General features: G+C 36.4%; 1 protein-coding gene across 1 annotated transcript in view; it reads left to right on the forward strand.

The window, feature by feature from the left end:
• The window catches only part of LONRF1 (LON peptidase N-terminal domain and ring finger 1), a 37,998-nt gene that overhangs the window by 12,610 nt on the left and 10,775 nt on the right, over positions 1–14,613 (forward strand). Inside the window, exons 3-7 of the mRNA XM_040643328.1 lie at positions 520–642; positions 10,378–10,527; positions 11,033–11,273; positions 11,374–11,470; positions 12,720–12,834. Of these exons, the coding sequence (XP_040499262.1) occupies positions 520–642; positions 10,378–10,527; positions 11,033–11,273; positions 11,374–11,470; positions 12,720–12,834 (726 nt within the window). The remainder of the gene's footprint in view (positions 1–519; positions 643–10,377; positions 10,528–11,032; positions 11,274–11,373; positions 11,471–12,719; positions 12,835–14,613) is intronic.

The following is a 14,613-nucleotide window of genomic DNA, read 5'->3' on the forward strand; positions in this document are numbered from 1 at the left end:
TATATGTAATCCGTTTACTAATTTTTTTTATCAAAATTGCCAAGGCAAATCAGTCATGTCGCATATAAGTTCTTTAAGCTGGAAGTTACTATTTTATATGACTTTTTCCCCATTTGAAACCATGCCTTTGAGGTCAATATAGGGAGGATGCTCTAAAAGATTATAAAGTAATACGAAAAACGAGACCGATCCCATGCTGGCTTGCTGGTTAGTACAAGGCGAATACGTATTAGGGATAAGACAGAAAATGATCTGTATGAACAACTTTAAGACTTAAAAAGAAGAAATCCTCTGGATTTATTACTGAAGTGATGTAATTAATGGTTTTGAAGTCATTCCTCCGTCAGTGCTTCTCCAGGGAAGTGTGTAAATATACCCTTGAAGTGCTTTGGGCTCCTCAGAGTCATTCAGAGTTTCAAAATGCACATTTCCAAGCAAACCGTTTTTTTTTTTCTTGATACTGATTTTTCAAAAAATAATTCTGTCAGTAAAAGTTATGTATTTGTGCTTTCATTGCAGGTCTACTTCAGGAAAGGAAAAGTACTCCAGGATGCTGGTTTTTTAAGCGACGCCTTACAGCTGTTTCTTCAGTGCTTAGCCCTTGATGAGGATTTTGCGCCTGCAAAGCTGGAAGTAGAAAAGGTAATCAGTTTACCAATTTTAATAGTTCAAGGCCGGTCTAAGACACAGGTGTTTTTAAAAATGCTAATTAGAAGCGAGGTAAGAACATAAGGAGTCCAGTGAGTCAAATTTAGTAGCAATTTGACAAGTGGTTTTCAGGGTCATATACTTAGCGTGTAGAGTTTTTACTGAGATCAAAACATTTTATTTGCACGTATTTAAACGTTATTTTTGCTTGAATTGAGGTGTTTTCTACTAGTTTGATTGGAGCCAAACTAATCATCCTTAATTGTTGTCATGATATTCCTGCTCAGAAAAAATTTTTTTTAATTAAAGCAAAACTGGTACATAACATCGTATACGTTTCCATGTACAACATTATAAGAGATCACCACTAAAAGGCTGTTTGCCATCTGTCACCATGCAGGTGCTCCCTCCCCCATTTCACCCAACCCCCTTCCTCTTTGATAACCACCAATCTGTTCGCCATATTTGTGAGTTTTTGTTTGGTTTGTTCATTTCTTTTTTGGGTTTTCTTTGTTGTTTTAAGATTCCACATATGAGTGAAGTCATACCATGTTTATCTTTCTCCATCTGACTTATTTCACTTAGCATAATACCTTCAGGGTCCGTTCTGTTGTCACAAATAGCAAGATAGCTTTTTTTTTCCCCCGGGGCTAAGTGGTAGTCCACTGGATAGGTATACCATGTCTTTATTCATCCAACCATTGATGGACATTCAGATTGTTTCCATTTCTCAGCTATTGTAAATAATGCTGCACTGAACATGAGAATGCACACATCTTTTCAAGTCAGTGTTGTTGCATTCTGAAGATAAATACCCAGAAGTGGAACAGCTACACACTACAGTTCTAGTCTTAATTTCTTGAGGAATCTCCATACTGTTTTCCATAGTGGCTTTGCCAACAACTGTATTCAGGGTCCACTTTTCTCCACATTCTCTCCAAGCCTTGTTATCGCTTATCTTTTTGATAATAGCCATTCTAACCATTGTGAGATGATACCTCATTGTGGTTTAGATTTGTATTTCCCTGATTAGTGATGTTGAGCGTCCTTTTACGTTCCTGTTGGCCATCTGTCTGTCTGTCTTTGGAAAAAAATGTCTATTCAGATCCTCTACCCTTTTTTAAATTAGGATTTTTTGTTGAGTTGTAGGAATTCTTTATATATCTTGGATATTAATCCCTTATCAGACACATGATTTGCAAAAATCTCCCATTCAATAGGTTGCCTTTTTGTTTTGATGATGATTTCTTTTGCTGTGCGAAGCTTTTTAGTTTGATGCAGTCCCATTGGTTTACTATTGCTCTCTTCCTTGCCTTTGGAGTCAGATTCACAAAGTACTGCTAAAACCCATATTGAGGAGCTTACCACCTATGTTTTCTCCTGGGAATTTTACGGTTTCAGGTCTTCTATTCAAGTCTTTAATCCGTTTGAGCTTATTTCTGTGTATGGTGAAGGATACTGGTCTAGTTTCATTCTTTTGCATGTGGCTATCCAGCTTTCCCCAGCACCATTTATTGAAGAGACTTGTTTCTCCATCGTATGGTCTTAGCTCCTTTGTTGTAAATTGTCTATATATGTGTGGGTTTAATTCTGGTTCATTGATGTGTGTGTGTGCATTCTTATGCCACTATCATATTGTTTTGATGACTATAGCTTTGTTCTGTAGTTTGAAATCAGCATTGTTCTCCTTTATCAAGATTGCTTTGGGTATTTGGGATCTTTTGTGATTTTCTACAATTTTAGAACTATTTGGTCTAGTTCTAGGAAAAATACCATTGAGATTTTGATAGGGATTACATTGAATCTATAGATTGCTTTGGGGAGTATGGACATTTTAACAATAGTAATTCCTCCAATCTAAGAGGATCCCTGGAATAAATCCCATTTGATCATTGAGTATGAACTTTTGCTGTATTTCTAAATTCAGTTTGCTAATATTTTCTGGAGGATTTTTGCATTAATGTAAGTCACTGATAAGGGCCTGTAATTTTCTTTTTCTGTGGTTTCTTGTCGGCTTGCTGGCCTCAAAATGATTTGGGGAAGTGCTCCTTCTTCAGTTTTTTGGAAGAGTTGAGAAGGATAGGTATTAAATCTTTGAATGTTTGGGGGCACCTGGGTGGTTCAGTCGTTAAGCGTCTGCCTTCGGCTCAGGGCGTGATCCCGGCGTTCTGGGATCGAGCCCCACGTCAGGCTCCTCCGCTGGGAGCCTGCTTCTTCCTCTCCCACTCCCCCTGCTGTGTTCCCTCTCTCGCTGGCTGTCTCTCTCTCTGTCAAATAAATAAAATCTTTAAAAAAAAAATCTTTGAATGTTTGGTAGAATTCACTAGGAAGCCATCAGGTCCTGGACTTCTGTTTGTTGGGAGGTTTTTGATCACGGATTCAATCTTCTCACTAGTAACTGACCTACTCAGGTGTTCTGTTTCTTCATGATTCAGTCTTGGAAGATTGTGTGTTTCTACAAATTTATTCATTTCTTCTAGGTTGTCCAGTTTGTTGGCATATAATTGTAGTAGTGTCTTATAATCCTTTATATTTTGGTGGTGTCAGTCATAACATCTCATTTCTGATTTTATCAGAGCCCTCTTTTTTTTTTTTTTATTTGACAGGTTTTTTTTACTTTTTTTTTATTCTGGTATAATTGACATAGTGTTATATCAGTTTCACGTGTACACTATAGTGATTCAACAGTTCTATACCTTACTCAGTGCTTATCATTTTAAATGTATTCTTAATCGCTTCATCTATTTTACCCGTCCTCCCATCCACTTCCCCTCTGACAGTCACCCATTCTCTATATTTAAGTCTGTTTTTGTTTCTTCTTTTCTTCATTTGTTTTGTTCTTTAAATTCCACTTATGAGTGAAATCAATGGTATTTATCTTTCTGTGACTGACTTATTTCATTTAGCATTATGTCCTCTAGATCTGTCCATGTTGTTGCAAATGGCAAGATTTCATTCTTTTTTATTACTGAGTAATTGTCCATTGTGTATATACACCTCTTCTTTATTCATTCATCTGTTGCTTCCATAGCTTGGCTATTGTGAATAATGCTGCAATAAACATAGCGTGTATACATCTTTTCGAATTAGTGTTTTGTTTTCTTTGGGTAAATACCAAGTAGTGGTATTATGGTATTTCCATAGTGGGTCATATGGTATTTCTATTTTTAGTTTTTTGAGGGACCTCCACAAACTTTTTCACAGTGGCTGCACCAGTTTGCATTCCTATCCATAGTGCGTAAGTGTTTCTTTTTCTCCATGTCCTGGCCAACACTTTTTATTTCTTGTGTTTTTGATTTTAGCCATTTGACAGGTGTAAGGTGATATCTTATTGTGGTTTTGATTTGCATGTCCCTGATGACTAGGGATGTTGAGCAGCTTTTCATGTATCTCTTGGCCATCTGTGTGTCTTTGGAGAAATGTCTATATATGTCCTGTGGCCATTTTAATTGGATTACTTTTGGGGGTTGGTGAGTTGTGTAAGTTCTTTATATATTTTGGATTTTAACATCTTGTTGGGTATATTACTTGCAAATATCTTCTCCCATTCAGCAGGTTGTCTTTTTGTTTTGTTGATGCTTTCATTCACTGTGCAGAAGCTTCTTATTTTGAAGAAGTCCCAATAGTTTATTTTTGCTTTTGTTTCCCTTGCCTCAGGAGACCTACCTAGAAAAGTGTTGCTATGACCAATGTCAAAGACATCATTGCCAGTGCTATCTTCTAGGATTTTTACAGTTTTAGGTCTCACATTTAGATTTTTAATCCATTTGGAGTTTAATTTTGTGTATGGTGTAAGAAAGTGGAAAACAAAAAAAGTGGTCCAGTTTCATTCTTTTGCATGTAGCTGACTAGTTTTCCTAATACCGTTGGTTAAAGAGACTTTTTCTCATTGGATAGTCTTTCCTGCTTCGTTGAAGATTTATTGTCCATATAATCGTGAGTTTATTTCTGGGTTTTCTATTCTGCTCCATTAATCTATCTGTCTGTTTTTGTGCTAATACCATACTGTTTTGATTACTACAGCTTTGTAATATACTTGAAGTCTTAATTGTGATGCCTCTAGCTTTGCTTTTCTTTCTCAAAATTGCTTTGGCTATTTGGGGTCTTTTGTGGTTCCATACAGATTTTAGGAGTTTCCAGTTCTGTGAAAAATGGTGTTAGTATTTTGATAGGGATTATATTAAATCTGTAGATTGCTTTAGATAGTACAGACATTTTAACGTTTGTTCTTCCAATCCATGAGCATGGAATGTCTTTCCATTCCTTTCTGTCATCACTTTCTTTCATCCATGTTTTATGGTTTTCATAGTACAGGTCTTTTACCTCTTTGGTTAGGTTTATTCCTGGTATCTTATTGTTTTTGGTGCAACTGTAAATGGGATTGTTTTCCTAATTTCCTTTGTGAGTGTATAGAAGTGCAACGGATTGCTACACATCGATTTTGTATCTTGCAACTTAACTGAATTCATTTATCAGTTCTAGCAGTTTTTTGGTGGAGTCTTTGGGTTTTCTATATAGAGTATCATGTCCTGCAAATAGTGAATTTTAATTCCTCCTTACCAATTTGGATGCCTTCATACCTTTTTCTTAATCTGATTGCTGTGGCTAGGACTTCCAGTACTATGTTACGTAAAAGTGGTGAGAGTGGACATCCTTGTCTTTTTCCTGACCTTAGGTGGAAAGCTCTCAGGTTTTCATGACTGAGTATGATGCTACCTATGGGTTTTTCACATATGGCCTTTATTATGTTGAGGTGTGTTCCCTCTAAACCTACTTTAAGGGGTTTTATCATGAATGGATGTTCTACCTTGTCAAATGCTTTTTCTGCCTCTATTGAAACGATCATTTGGTTTTTATCCTTTCTCTTACTGATGTGATGTATCACATTGATTGATTTGTGAGTATTGAACCACCCTTGCATCCCAGGAATAAATCCCATGTGATCATGATGAATGGTTTTTTTTAACATGCTGTTGGATCCTGTTTGCTAGTATCTTGTTGAGGATTTCTGCATCTATTTCCATCAGAGATACTGGCCTATAGTTTTCTTTTTTTGTATTGTCTTTATCTGGTTTTGGTGTCAAGATAACGCTGACCTCATAGAATGAATTTGGAATCTATCCTTCCTTTGGGTTTTTTGGAAGAGTTTGAGAATAGATATTAACTCTTACTAAATGTTTGGTTAGAATTCCTCTGTGAAGCCATCTGCTCCTGGACTTTTGCTTATTGGGAGGTTTTTAATTACTGATTCAGTTCATTGCTAGGAATTGCTCTGTCCAAATTTTTTATTTCTCTCTAATGCAAGAGCCCTCTTTTTTTCTTTTTAGTCTTGACATTTGTCAATTTTGTTAATGTGTTCAATGACCCAGCTCTTAGTTCTTTAATCTTCCCTCTCTTTTGTTTGTATTTCATTTATCTCTGCTGTGATCTTTATTATTTCCTTTCTTCTAGGACTTTGGGCTTTGTTCCTTTTTTTCTAGCTTCTTTAGGTATAAAGTTAGATTGTTTGAGATTTTTCTTATTTCCTGAGGTAGACCCCTTAGAACACCTTTTGCTGCATCCCAAAGATTTTAGTACATGGTACTTCTGTTTTCATTTGTCTCTAGCTATTTTTAAAATTTCTTCTTTGATTTATTTGATGGACCATTTGTTGTTCAGTAGCATGAGGTTTAATCTCAACATTTTGGGTTTGTTTTTTCCCCTTGTAAGTAATCATTAGTTTCATACCATTTTGGTTGGAGAAGATGCTTGATATGATTTCAGTATTCTTTAATTTGAGGCTTGTTTCCGGCCTAACGTGATCTATTCTGGAAAATGTTCCGTGTGCACTTGAAATCTTTGGATGCAATTTGGATGCAATGTTCTGTATATATCTGTTATGGTCTAATGTGTTGTTTAAGGCCAATGGTTCCTTGTTAATTTTCTGTCAGGATGATCTATCCATTGATGTAAATGGAGCGGTGAAGTCCTTCATTATTATTGTCTTACTGTCAGTTTCTCCCTTTAGGTCCATTTTATTTGCTTTGTATATCTCGGTGTTCCTATAGTGGGTGTATATAGGTTTATGAATATTACGTTTTCTTGTTGGATCTTGTTTATCATCATGGAATACCCTTCCCTATTATTGAAGTCCTCGTTTTAAAGTCTGTTTTGTCTGTTATCCATTTGGCTGTACCAGCTTTCTTTTCACTTCCATTTGCTTGGAACATCTTTTTCCATCCATTCACTTTCAGAGTGCGTGTGTCCTTACTTGTGAAGTGAATCTCTAGCAGGCGGCGTATAGATGGATCTTATGTTCTTATCTATTCAGGCACCCTGTGTCCTTTGACTGGAGAGTGTGGTCTATTTGCCTTTAGAGTAAATCTTGATAGGTATGTGTATATTGCCATTTTGTTAATTCTTTTTTGGCTGTTTTCATCATTCCTCTCTCTTCCTTTCTTCTCTCTCTTACCTTGTGGTTTTATGGCTTTCTTTAGTGTTATGCTTAGGTTATGTTCTCATTTTCTTTTGCATGTTTACTGTCAGTTTTTGCACTGTGGTCACCGTAAGGTTCATATAACTTCCTTCGTATGTAATGGTCTGTTTTGAGTTGATAGCAACTTAAATTTGAACATATTCCAAACTTTACATCCCCCCCTTCTGTATTTTTAATGTCACTTTATACATTTGTTTATTTTATGCATCTCTTAACCAGTTATTCTAGTTTTAATTTTATGATTTTTGTCTTTTAAACTTCATACTTGCTTTATAAGTGATTAATCTACTTACCTTTACTGTATGTTTTCCACTGAGATGTTTACTTTGATATGTTTTCTTCTTATTAATTAGTGCCACTTCTTCTCAGTTCAGAGAAATGCCTTTAACATGTCTTGTAGGACCAGTGTGGTGGTGATGTATTCCATTGGCCTTTGCTTGTCTGGAACACTGTTAATCTGTTTTTTCAGTTCTGAATGACAGTCTTGCTGGGTAAAGAATTCTCAGATGGAAGTTTTTTCCTTTCAGCCCTTTCAATAGGTCATGCCACTTCTGGCCTGCAGAGCTTCTGGTGATAAGTCTGATGGCCTATGGGGTTTCCCTTTCATATAAGTTTTTTTCTTTTGCTGCTTTTAGGATTCTGTCTTGAAATTTTTCTGTTTCCGTTCTAATGTGTCTTGGTGTGGATCACTTTGGGTTCATCTTCTTTGGAACCCTGTGCTTCCTGGACCTGGAAATTCCGTTTTCTTCCACAGGTTAAGGGAAGTTTTCCAGCCCTTTCTCTTCTTACTTTGGGACCCCTACTCAGGAATTTTTATTGACCTGCTTTTTGCCTTTAATTTCTAGTCTAAGTTTTGCTTATCTTCATGGTTGCCCATAGTATTGCCCCAGTTTGTTCTGCCTTAATTTTCTCAGTAATCCACATATCACTTTCCAGGGTTTTTTTATGGTGTGTTAGCAGGTGTTAAATAAAAAAGGGAGGAGTTCTCTGATGAAATGACTTTGGGGAACATTGGCTTAAACCAAGTTAAATAGGTTTCTTCAAAAGTTTTCAGAGGTTTTGCTATGCTAACATGAGAGTAGCATTCAGCTTTTATCAAACATATTCACAGAGCATCTGAAAAGACGAGAGTCTTTGAAGAATTTTTTTTGGAAAATCTACCCTGATATCATTGTAGTGCCGTCACGATGCTCTCCTCAGTATCCACAAAACATGCCACATTATTTATCATCTTGATAGTGGTTTTTACATTGTGGCTTTTTGTCAGAATCACCTTGGGTGCTTGGTAAATGTAACGATTCCTGGACTTCACCACAGACCTTTGGAATTAGAATCTCTGGAATTTGGGCATAGTTTTACAAGCACCCAGGGAGATTCTTGTGCACTTGGAAGTATGACAACTTTGAAATTTTTCTCCGATCCCCGATGCCTTATGAAACAGCTAACATCAGTATATCCTCCGTGAGTTTGTTTGCACATACATTCTAGCCCATTGATTAAACAATTGTTTACTTAGTGTGTATTCTGGCTTTTATATTTGTTAATGGTCTCTCCTTGGGGAGACTGCAGACTTTTTAAGGACTTCTAATTTTGCATTATCCATGCTACAAAATATCCTTATATTTCTGTAAATATTTAAAAATTGACCTTTAGGTCAGGTTAGGTGAATGCAAAACAGCTGATGCTTTGAAATATTTTTCTCCCAATATGCCTTTTGTAAATTGTGCTGTATTTTACATGTAATGCAGTCCAGTGAATCTTGGAGATTATGCATCCATGTGACAGCACCCCAGTTAAGATGTAGAATATCTCCATCATGCTAGAAAGTTGTCAGCCCCTTTTCAGCAAATCCCCTATATTCCTGCTCCCAGAGGCAACTACTGTTTATTACCATAGAGTGGTTTTGCCTATTCTAGAACTTCACGCAAGTGGAATCACACAACATGTACTCTTGTGTCTGGCCTTTTTTTTTTTTTTTTTTTTTTTTTGCAGAACACGATGGTTTTGAGATACATCAGCAATTTTTTTTTTAATTGTTCACAAAGTATTCTATTGTAGAAACATACCCCAATTTATGGTCTCAGTGATTTTCATTTGGGTTGCTACCAGTTGCTGGTAATGAACTAACATTCTTGTACAGGTCATTTTGTGGACATGTTTTTCTATCGCTTTGGTAAATCCCTAGTGGATCTGCTGGGTTCTAGAGTAGGTGAGTGTTTAATACTTTTTTTTTTAAACCAGGAGAAATGTAAAACCGTACAAATTTTAAAATGTTTGTTCATTAAAGGGGGTATTTCTTGACCTCCTACCAGATAAGCACTTTTATTTACATTGAATATATCTCCTTTTTATTTACATTGTAATGATTCATGAGTAATCTCATTTTTGTGAGTTTGAGAGATAGTACAACTGAAAAACCAAACTTCTGGATTTAGACTTAAGAAATGCTCCGCTGTTCATTAAATACAGCTTATTTGACAATCAAAAACATTTGAGTCCTCATTTCCTTCTAGCCAGGTTCTTCTCCTAACTTAACCTACCGTGTTTTTTTTGTTGTTGTTGTTGGGTTTTGTTTTTTTATTTTTTCCCCTTGGGGAGTTTAGATGTATAGATGTATTCCTGATAGAAGCACCCAGAAATTTTAATATGACAGCTGCCTTCCAGGTTAACTCCCAGCTATTACGGGTTGCCATACGGTGCTCCCATCCCAGAGCTGGGCACTGGTAGCTGCCTGTGCAGGTTACTTGTTCAGTGAGAAGCTAAATTTAGTATAAACGTGTGGAATTTTAAGAGTTTTGTAGTTAGACAAGTTCTTTAGTTCACTTAGACACTCTGAGTCCAGACTTACAATATGCTTTGGGGTGAACCATGAACCATTTTGACAGGATAGGACTCACTAAAGTTCAGAGGTAAATGTTTTCTACTTCCCTTAAAATCTCTTCTTTTTACAATCCTTCATTAAAAAGTCAGTTTTAATTTTGGGTACCTTCTCAGGCTAGTAGTCTAGCTGCCCCGACGCCTTCCTGTTGAATTACTTCTTAGAGGTGATCTGACCCCCATGTAAGGCACACCTTGGTTTTACAAGACTTTCAAATAATTTGGCAGTTCTGCTTATTACTTAATCTCTTCCTCCTCTGCTCATTGAAAACAATGTCTATGAATTTTCTAAAGTTTCATAAATATTAGATAACTTGAAATTATCCTTAACCACATATTTTATATTTTCCATCACTTTTATAATATTTCTCTTACAGATTTTATGTGATTTACTATCACCTGAGAACTTAAAAGAAGGCCTGAAGGACTCTTCCTGGAGCTCACTGTCATGTAGTAAAAACAAACCTTTTGGTTTTCCTTCGGTAATGGCAGAGTCTCACTCTGCCAGTGAGTTTAGTCCAGAGCAGGTAAGGGGGGAGAAAGGGTTTTCATGGCTTTAGTGCATCTGCTTCTTTACACGCTAACATTCTCACTTTCTTTGTCTGGAGTACTAGAATCCGCGTAGGCACTTTTAATCTATTCGGCACTGTCTTAGATTTTGTAGCCTTTTATGTTACACTAAAATGTTTACGTAAAATATTTGTTCATTAGTCACCCTGCATATCAGAGAACTTTGCCTTGTGGAAAATGTGAAACATGGTATTTCTTTTGGTTGCCTCAGGGTTGGAACTAGTATATTAGCATAATTGCGTAAGCCTCATTATAACATATATCGGCTTGATGTCCAGGGCTAGGTAATTACAGGTAAACGTCATTTATTTATCAGGGTTTTAGAATTAAAAGTTGGTGTTTTTAATTGAACAGTAAAATGAACCTTATGAGACATTGGAATTTCATTTCCGTTGATTCTTGGTGAGAGCGATAAAGGATAGTGAAGAAATCTAGTTACCCTTGTTTATTGTATTTTTGTAGAACGAAGAAGTACCAGAGGGCACGTCAGAGCTTATCAGAGCAAACTTAAACCGTGCTTGGTCAGCACAGGCTATAAATTCAACAGAAATGCCTGCCAGAGAGGACTGCTTAAAAAGAGTGTCCTCAGAACCTTTACTCTCTGTTCAAGAAAAAGGTGCTCTGCTGAAAAGAAAGTTGTCTCTTTTAGACCAGGATGTGATTGTAGACGAAGATGGAAGAAATAAGCTTAAAAAACAAGGAGGTAAAGATGTCACTACAGTCACGGAGAACACATTGACTTATTTAGAATGGTCTTTAAACTTTTTCCTAAAGATGATAGTCCTGTCTCTTTGTTTTAATAGAAACTCATAATGAAGTCTGTGCATTTTCATTAACTTCTGGTGACATCCCAGAAGAATTAATTGACGTCTCAGATTTCGAGTGTTCTCTCTGCATGAGGTAAGTACATAAAGTTTTATAAATGATGACTATTTTATATTAAATAAAATACAGAGTAGATAAAGTTAATCCACTCTAATAGGCATTGCAAAGTGACAGACTACTGGACTAAATCAAAAGACAGAAATACCTTGCACGCCTTGGGCGAATAACTGAATCTCTGAACATTATTTGGATTTTCCTTACTTAGAAAGTAGGGTCAGTATTTGTGTAGCCTCCATTGCAGGTGTTTTAAGAATCACATGACAAATATAAAAAAGTGTCTAGGAAATTGGAAAGTACTAAAGAAGTTACACATATTGAAATGTAGAGACATCCATGGTTGTAGATTCGGGTAAAAATTCTAACATACGTATATGATTCTGTCTTGTTTTTGTATCTTAAAAAGGATTTTATAATTAAGTAAAATTGGATAAAGATTTCCATTGTGCATAATGCTTGTAATTCTAGAAGACTAATAGTTTCGAAAGAACATTTTCCACTTAAGTTATGGTAGAGTCAAGGGAACAGTGCGTGGAGAATCAGGAGACCTGGTGCTGGCCACGTCAGGCCGGTCGCTGAACTAGCTGCGTTCCGAGCAGGTCCCCTACCCCTGAGCCTTGGCTTCTTCAACCGTGAGTTGAGGGTAGTAGGCCAGATGACTTCTCAAGTACCTATGTATCTAACGATACTTCTAGGAAATTCAGAAGTATCATGTTTCAGGAAAGAATTAGAATGTAAGTAAAATCAGTTATTCTGTATTACATACTGTATTAAGTCTAATATTTAAGATTCAACTGTAAGGTTTATTGGGTTATTCTTTTTAATGAGTTTTATGTAGTAAGGCTTTTATAAGCATATTAAGCCATTTTAAAGTGATGATAAAATAAGAAGCTATGCAACTAATAATTGTGAATATTTTACATTTTTTCTTTTGTACATAGTCTCTGAAATCTGGTGTGTGTTTTACATTGATTGTACTTCTCAGTTCGGACCAGCCACATTTCAAGTGCTCGTAGCCCCATGTGGTGAGGGGCTGTTCCATTAGTCAGTATAGCTGTAGGCCCTTAGCAGGGGACCCCTGTTGATGAGAACTCCTAAAAGGTTCAGGAGGGTATAATTATATTTATCACTGCCCCTTCCTTCCTCTCCTGCCCACTAGACCCTTCTTCCTCCTCCTTAGAGATTAGTGTTACGGTTCCATTACATGTTCACTTTTCCCAATGGATAGTTTACCGTGAAAACTAACAGGTATTTTGGTTGATTTCAGGTTGTTTTTCGAGCCAGTAACAACCCCCTGCGGACACTCATTCTGTAAGAATTGCCTTGAGCGTTGCTTAGATCATACACCATATTGTCCTCTTTGCAAAGAAAGCTTAAAAGAGGTAAACATTTGTATATTTATCTATTTATTGGTCTTAAGCTTGGCAACATTGATTTGTATTTGGCCACAGAAATAGCGATTATCATGTTCAGAATAAATTATGCTAAGTGACCAAGAAGGATAATGTTTCATTACCCAAATGCTAGTGCTGGAGAAATGTGAGTTGAGAGAGCACAGGGGAAAGTAGGGCAGTCCTGGAGGCCACGCCTATGTACTTATTTTTTTAACAAGGTGGGGGATGGTCAAGTACCTGGTCTAGAATTGGTTCCATTTTAATGATAACAGTACTGGGGAAACCCAAGTGCCCTGCCTTCCACCCTTAATAATAGGCTAGATTTCAGCCCTAGTCCTACCCCCTTAACGAATGGACCAACTCTGTCCAACAGAATTTTTTGCATGGATGGAAATGCTCTATATCCGTGCTGTCCAGCAGGGTAGCCACTAGCCACAACTGGTAATTAAGCACTTGAAATGTGGCTAGTGTGACCGAAGAACTGTATTATAAATTTTAATTAATTCTTATGTAAGTGGGCACGTGACTGGTGGCTACCCTTTGGGCAGCCCAGCTCTAGAAAGTGGTATACTGGACAGAAGAGAGGGAGGCACAGCTTCCCACGCCCCTTGTATAGTCAATGGTCAATGCTAGTAACCTGTGTTAGGGAAATAATAGCTAGATCTCAGGTGCATATCTTCTGTAACCAATGGGAAGACAACATTCTCCCAATCCTGCTTGGGTGACTGGAGCCCCCATAAGGTGAGGCCCAGGTGTTAGAATTCTAATCTCCAAATGCGAGGATAGCATTGATCAGGGAGAGTGATCCTGTCTCTGGTGGGTGACAAGATCGCTTAAAGAAAAAAGTGCCTTCCAAATTTATGAGTGAAAAATTGATAAGACATGTTGCAGTTGAATGTACGTAGTTATTTCCTATATAGAAAACGCAGCTCTGTACAGATATCATAATAGCATATGTGTAGTATTACATTTGATACGGGTCTTACATAACATGCCGGTATGTAAAACATAAAACCTATACAGAATTTTCAGAAAGTCCAGAAACAAGATAAACTCATTTGTAAAGAGTTAGTTACATTTCAGCGGATACACTTTCAGGTGACGTACTCTAGTCATGCTGTTTTTTCCTGTGTTTCCAGGTTTTTAGATACTCTGTAGTATATTTATTATGCTTTCTCTCAAGTTAATAACTAGATACATGGCTTTAAATGTAGAGATAGCTCACCTTAAAAAATGTCTGGAGTTTGAAGGAAAACAAAATAAGCATATTATTTAAAAATACAATTAACATCCTGTTTGAAAATAACTTTATCCTATATCTTAAAGATACCCTGTTATATAATAGGTAAAATCTAATATATATATTTTAAAGAACAAGTGGTATGCTCTATAGTTTTACATTTTTCCTACTTATTTTTTTTTGCTCATTTTTTCATTTGAATATATTTTAAAGATAGGATTTTTGTAGCAGCATAATAGTCCATTGATTTGACATTTCCCTATCATTGAGTATATAAGTTGTTTTGTTCTTTTTTTATATACTATGCTTTGCGTCTTTGACTATTTCCTTAGGATAAAATTTCTGGAAGGTTGAATTATTGATCAAAAGCCATATATTCATAAGACTCTTGAAACCAATTGCCACATTGCCTAGGTCCCCCAGAAATATTGTACAAGTTTAGATTCCTATCGGTAATGTAAAAGAGGTGGTATTTCCCCAAATTTAGTACATAAGTATTACATTATATATTATTATATATAATATAT

The sequence above is a fragment of the Ursus maritimus genome, unplaced genomic scaffold, assembly GCF_017311325.1.
Source record: "Ursus maritimus isolate PB19 unplaced genomic scaffold, ASM1731132v1 scaffold_28, whole genome shotgun sequence".
NCBI lineage: Eukaryota > Metazoa > Chordata > Mammalia > Carnivora > Ursidae > Ursus > Ursus maritimus.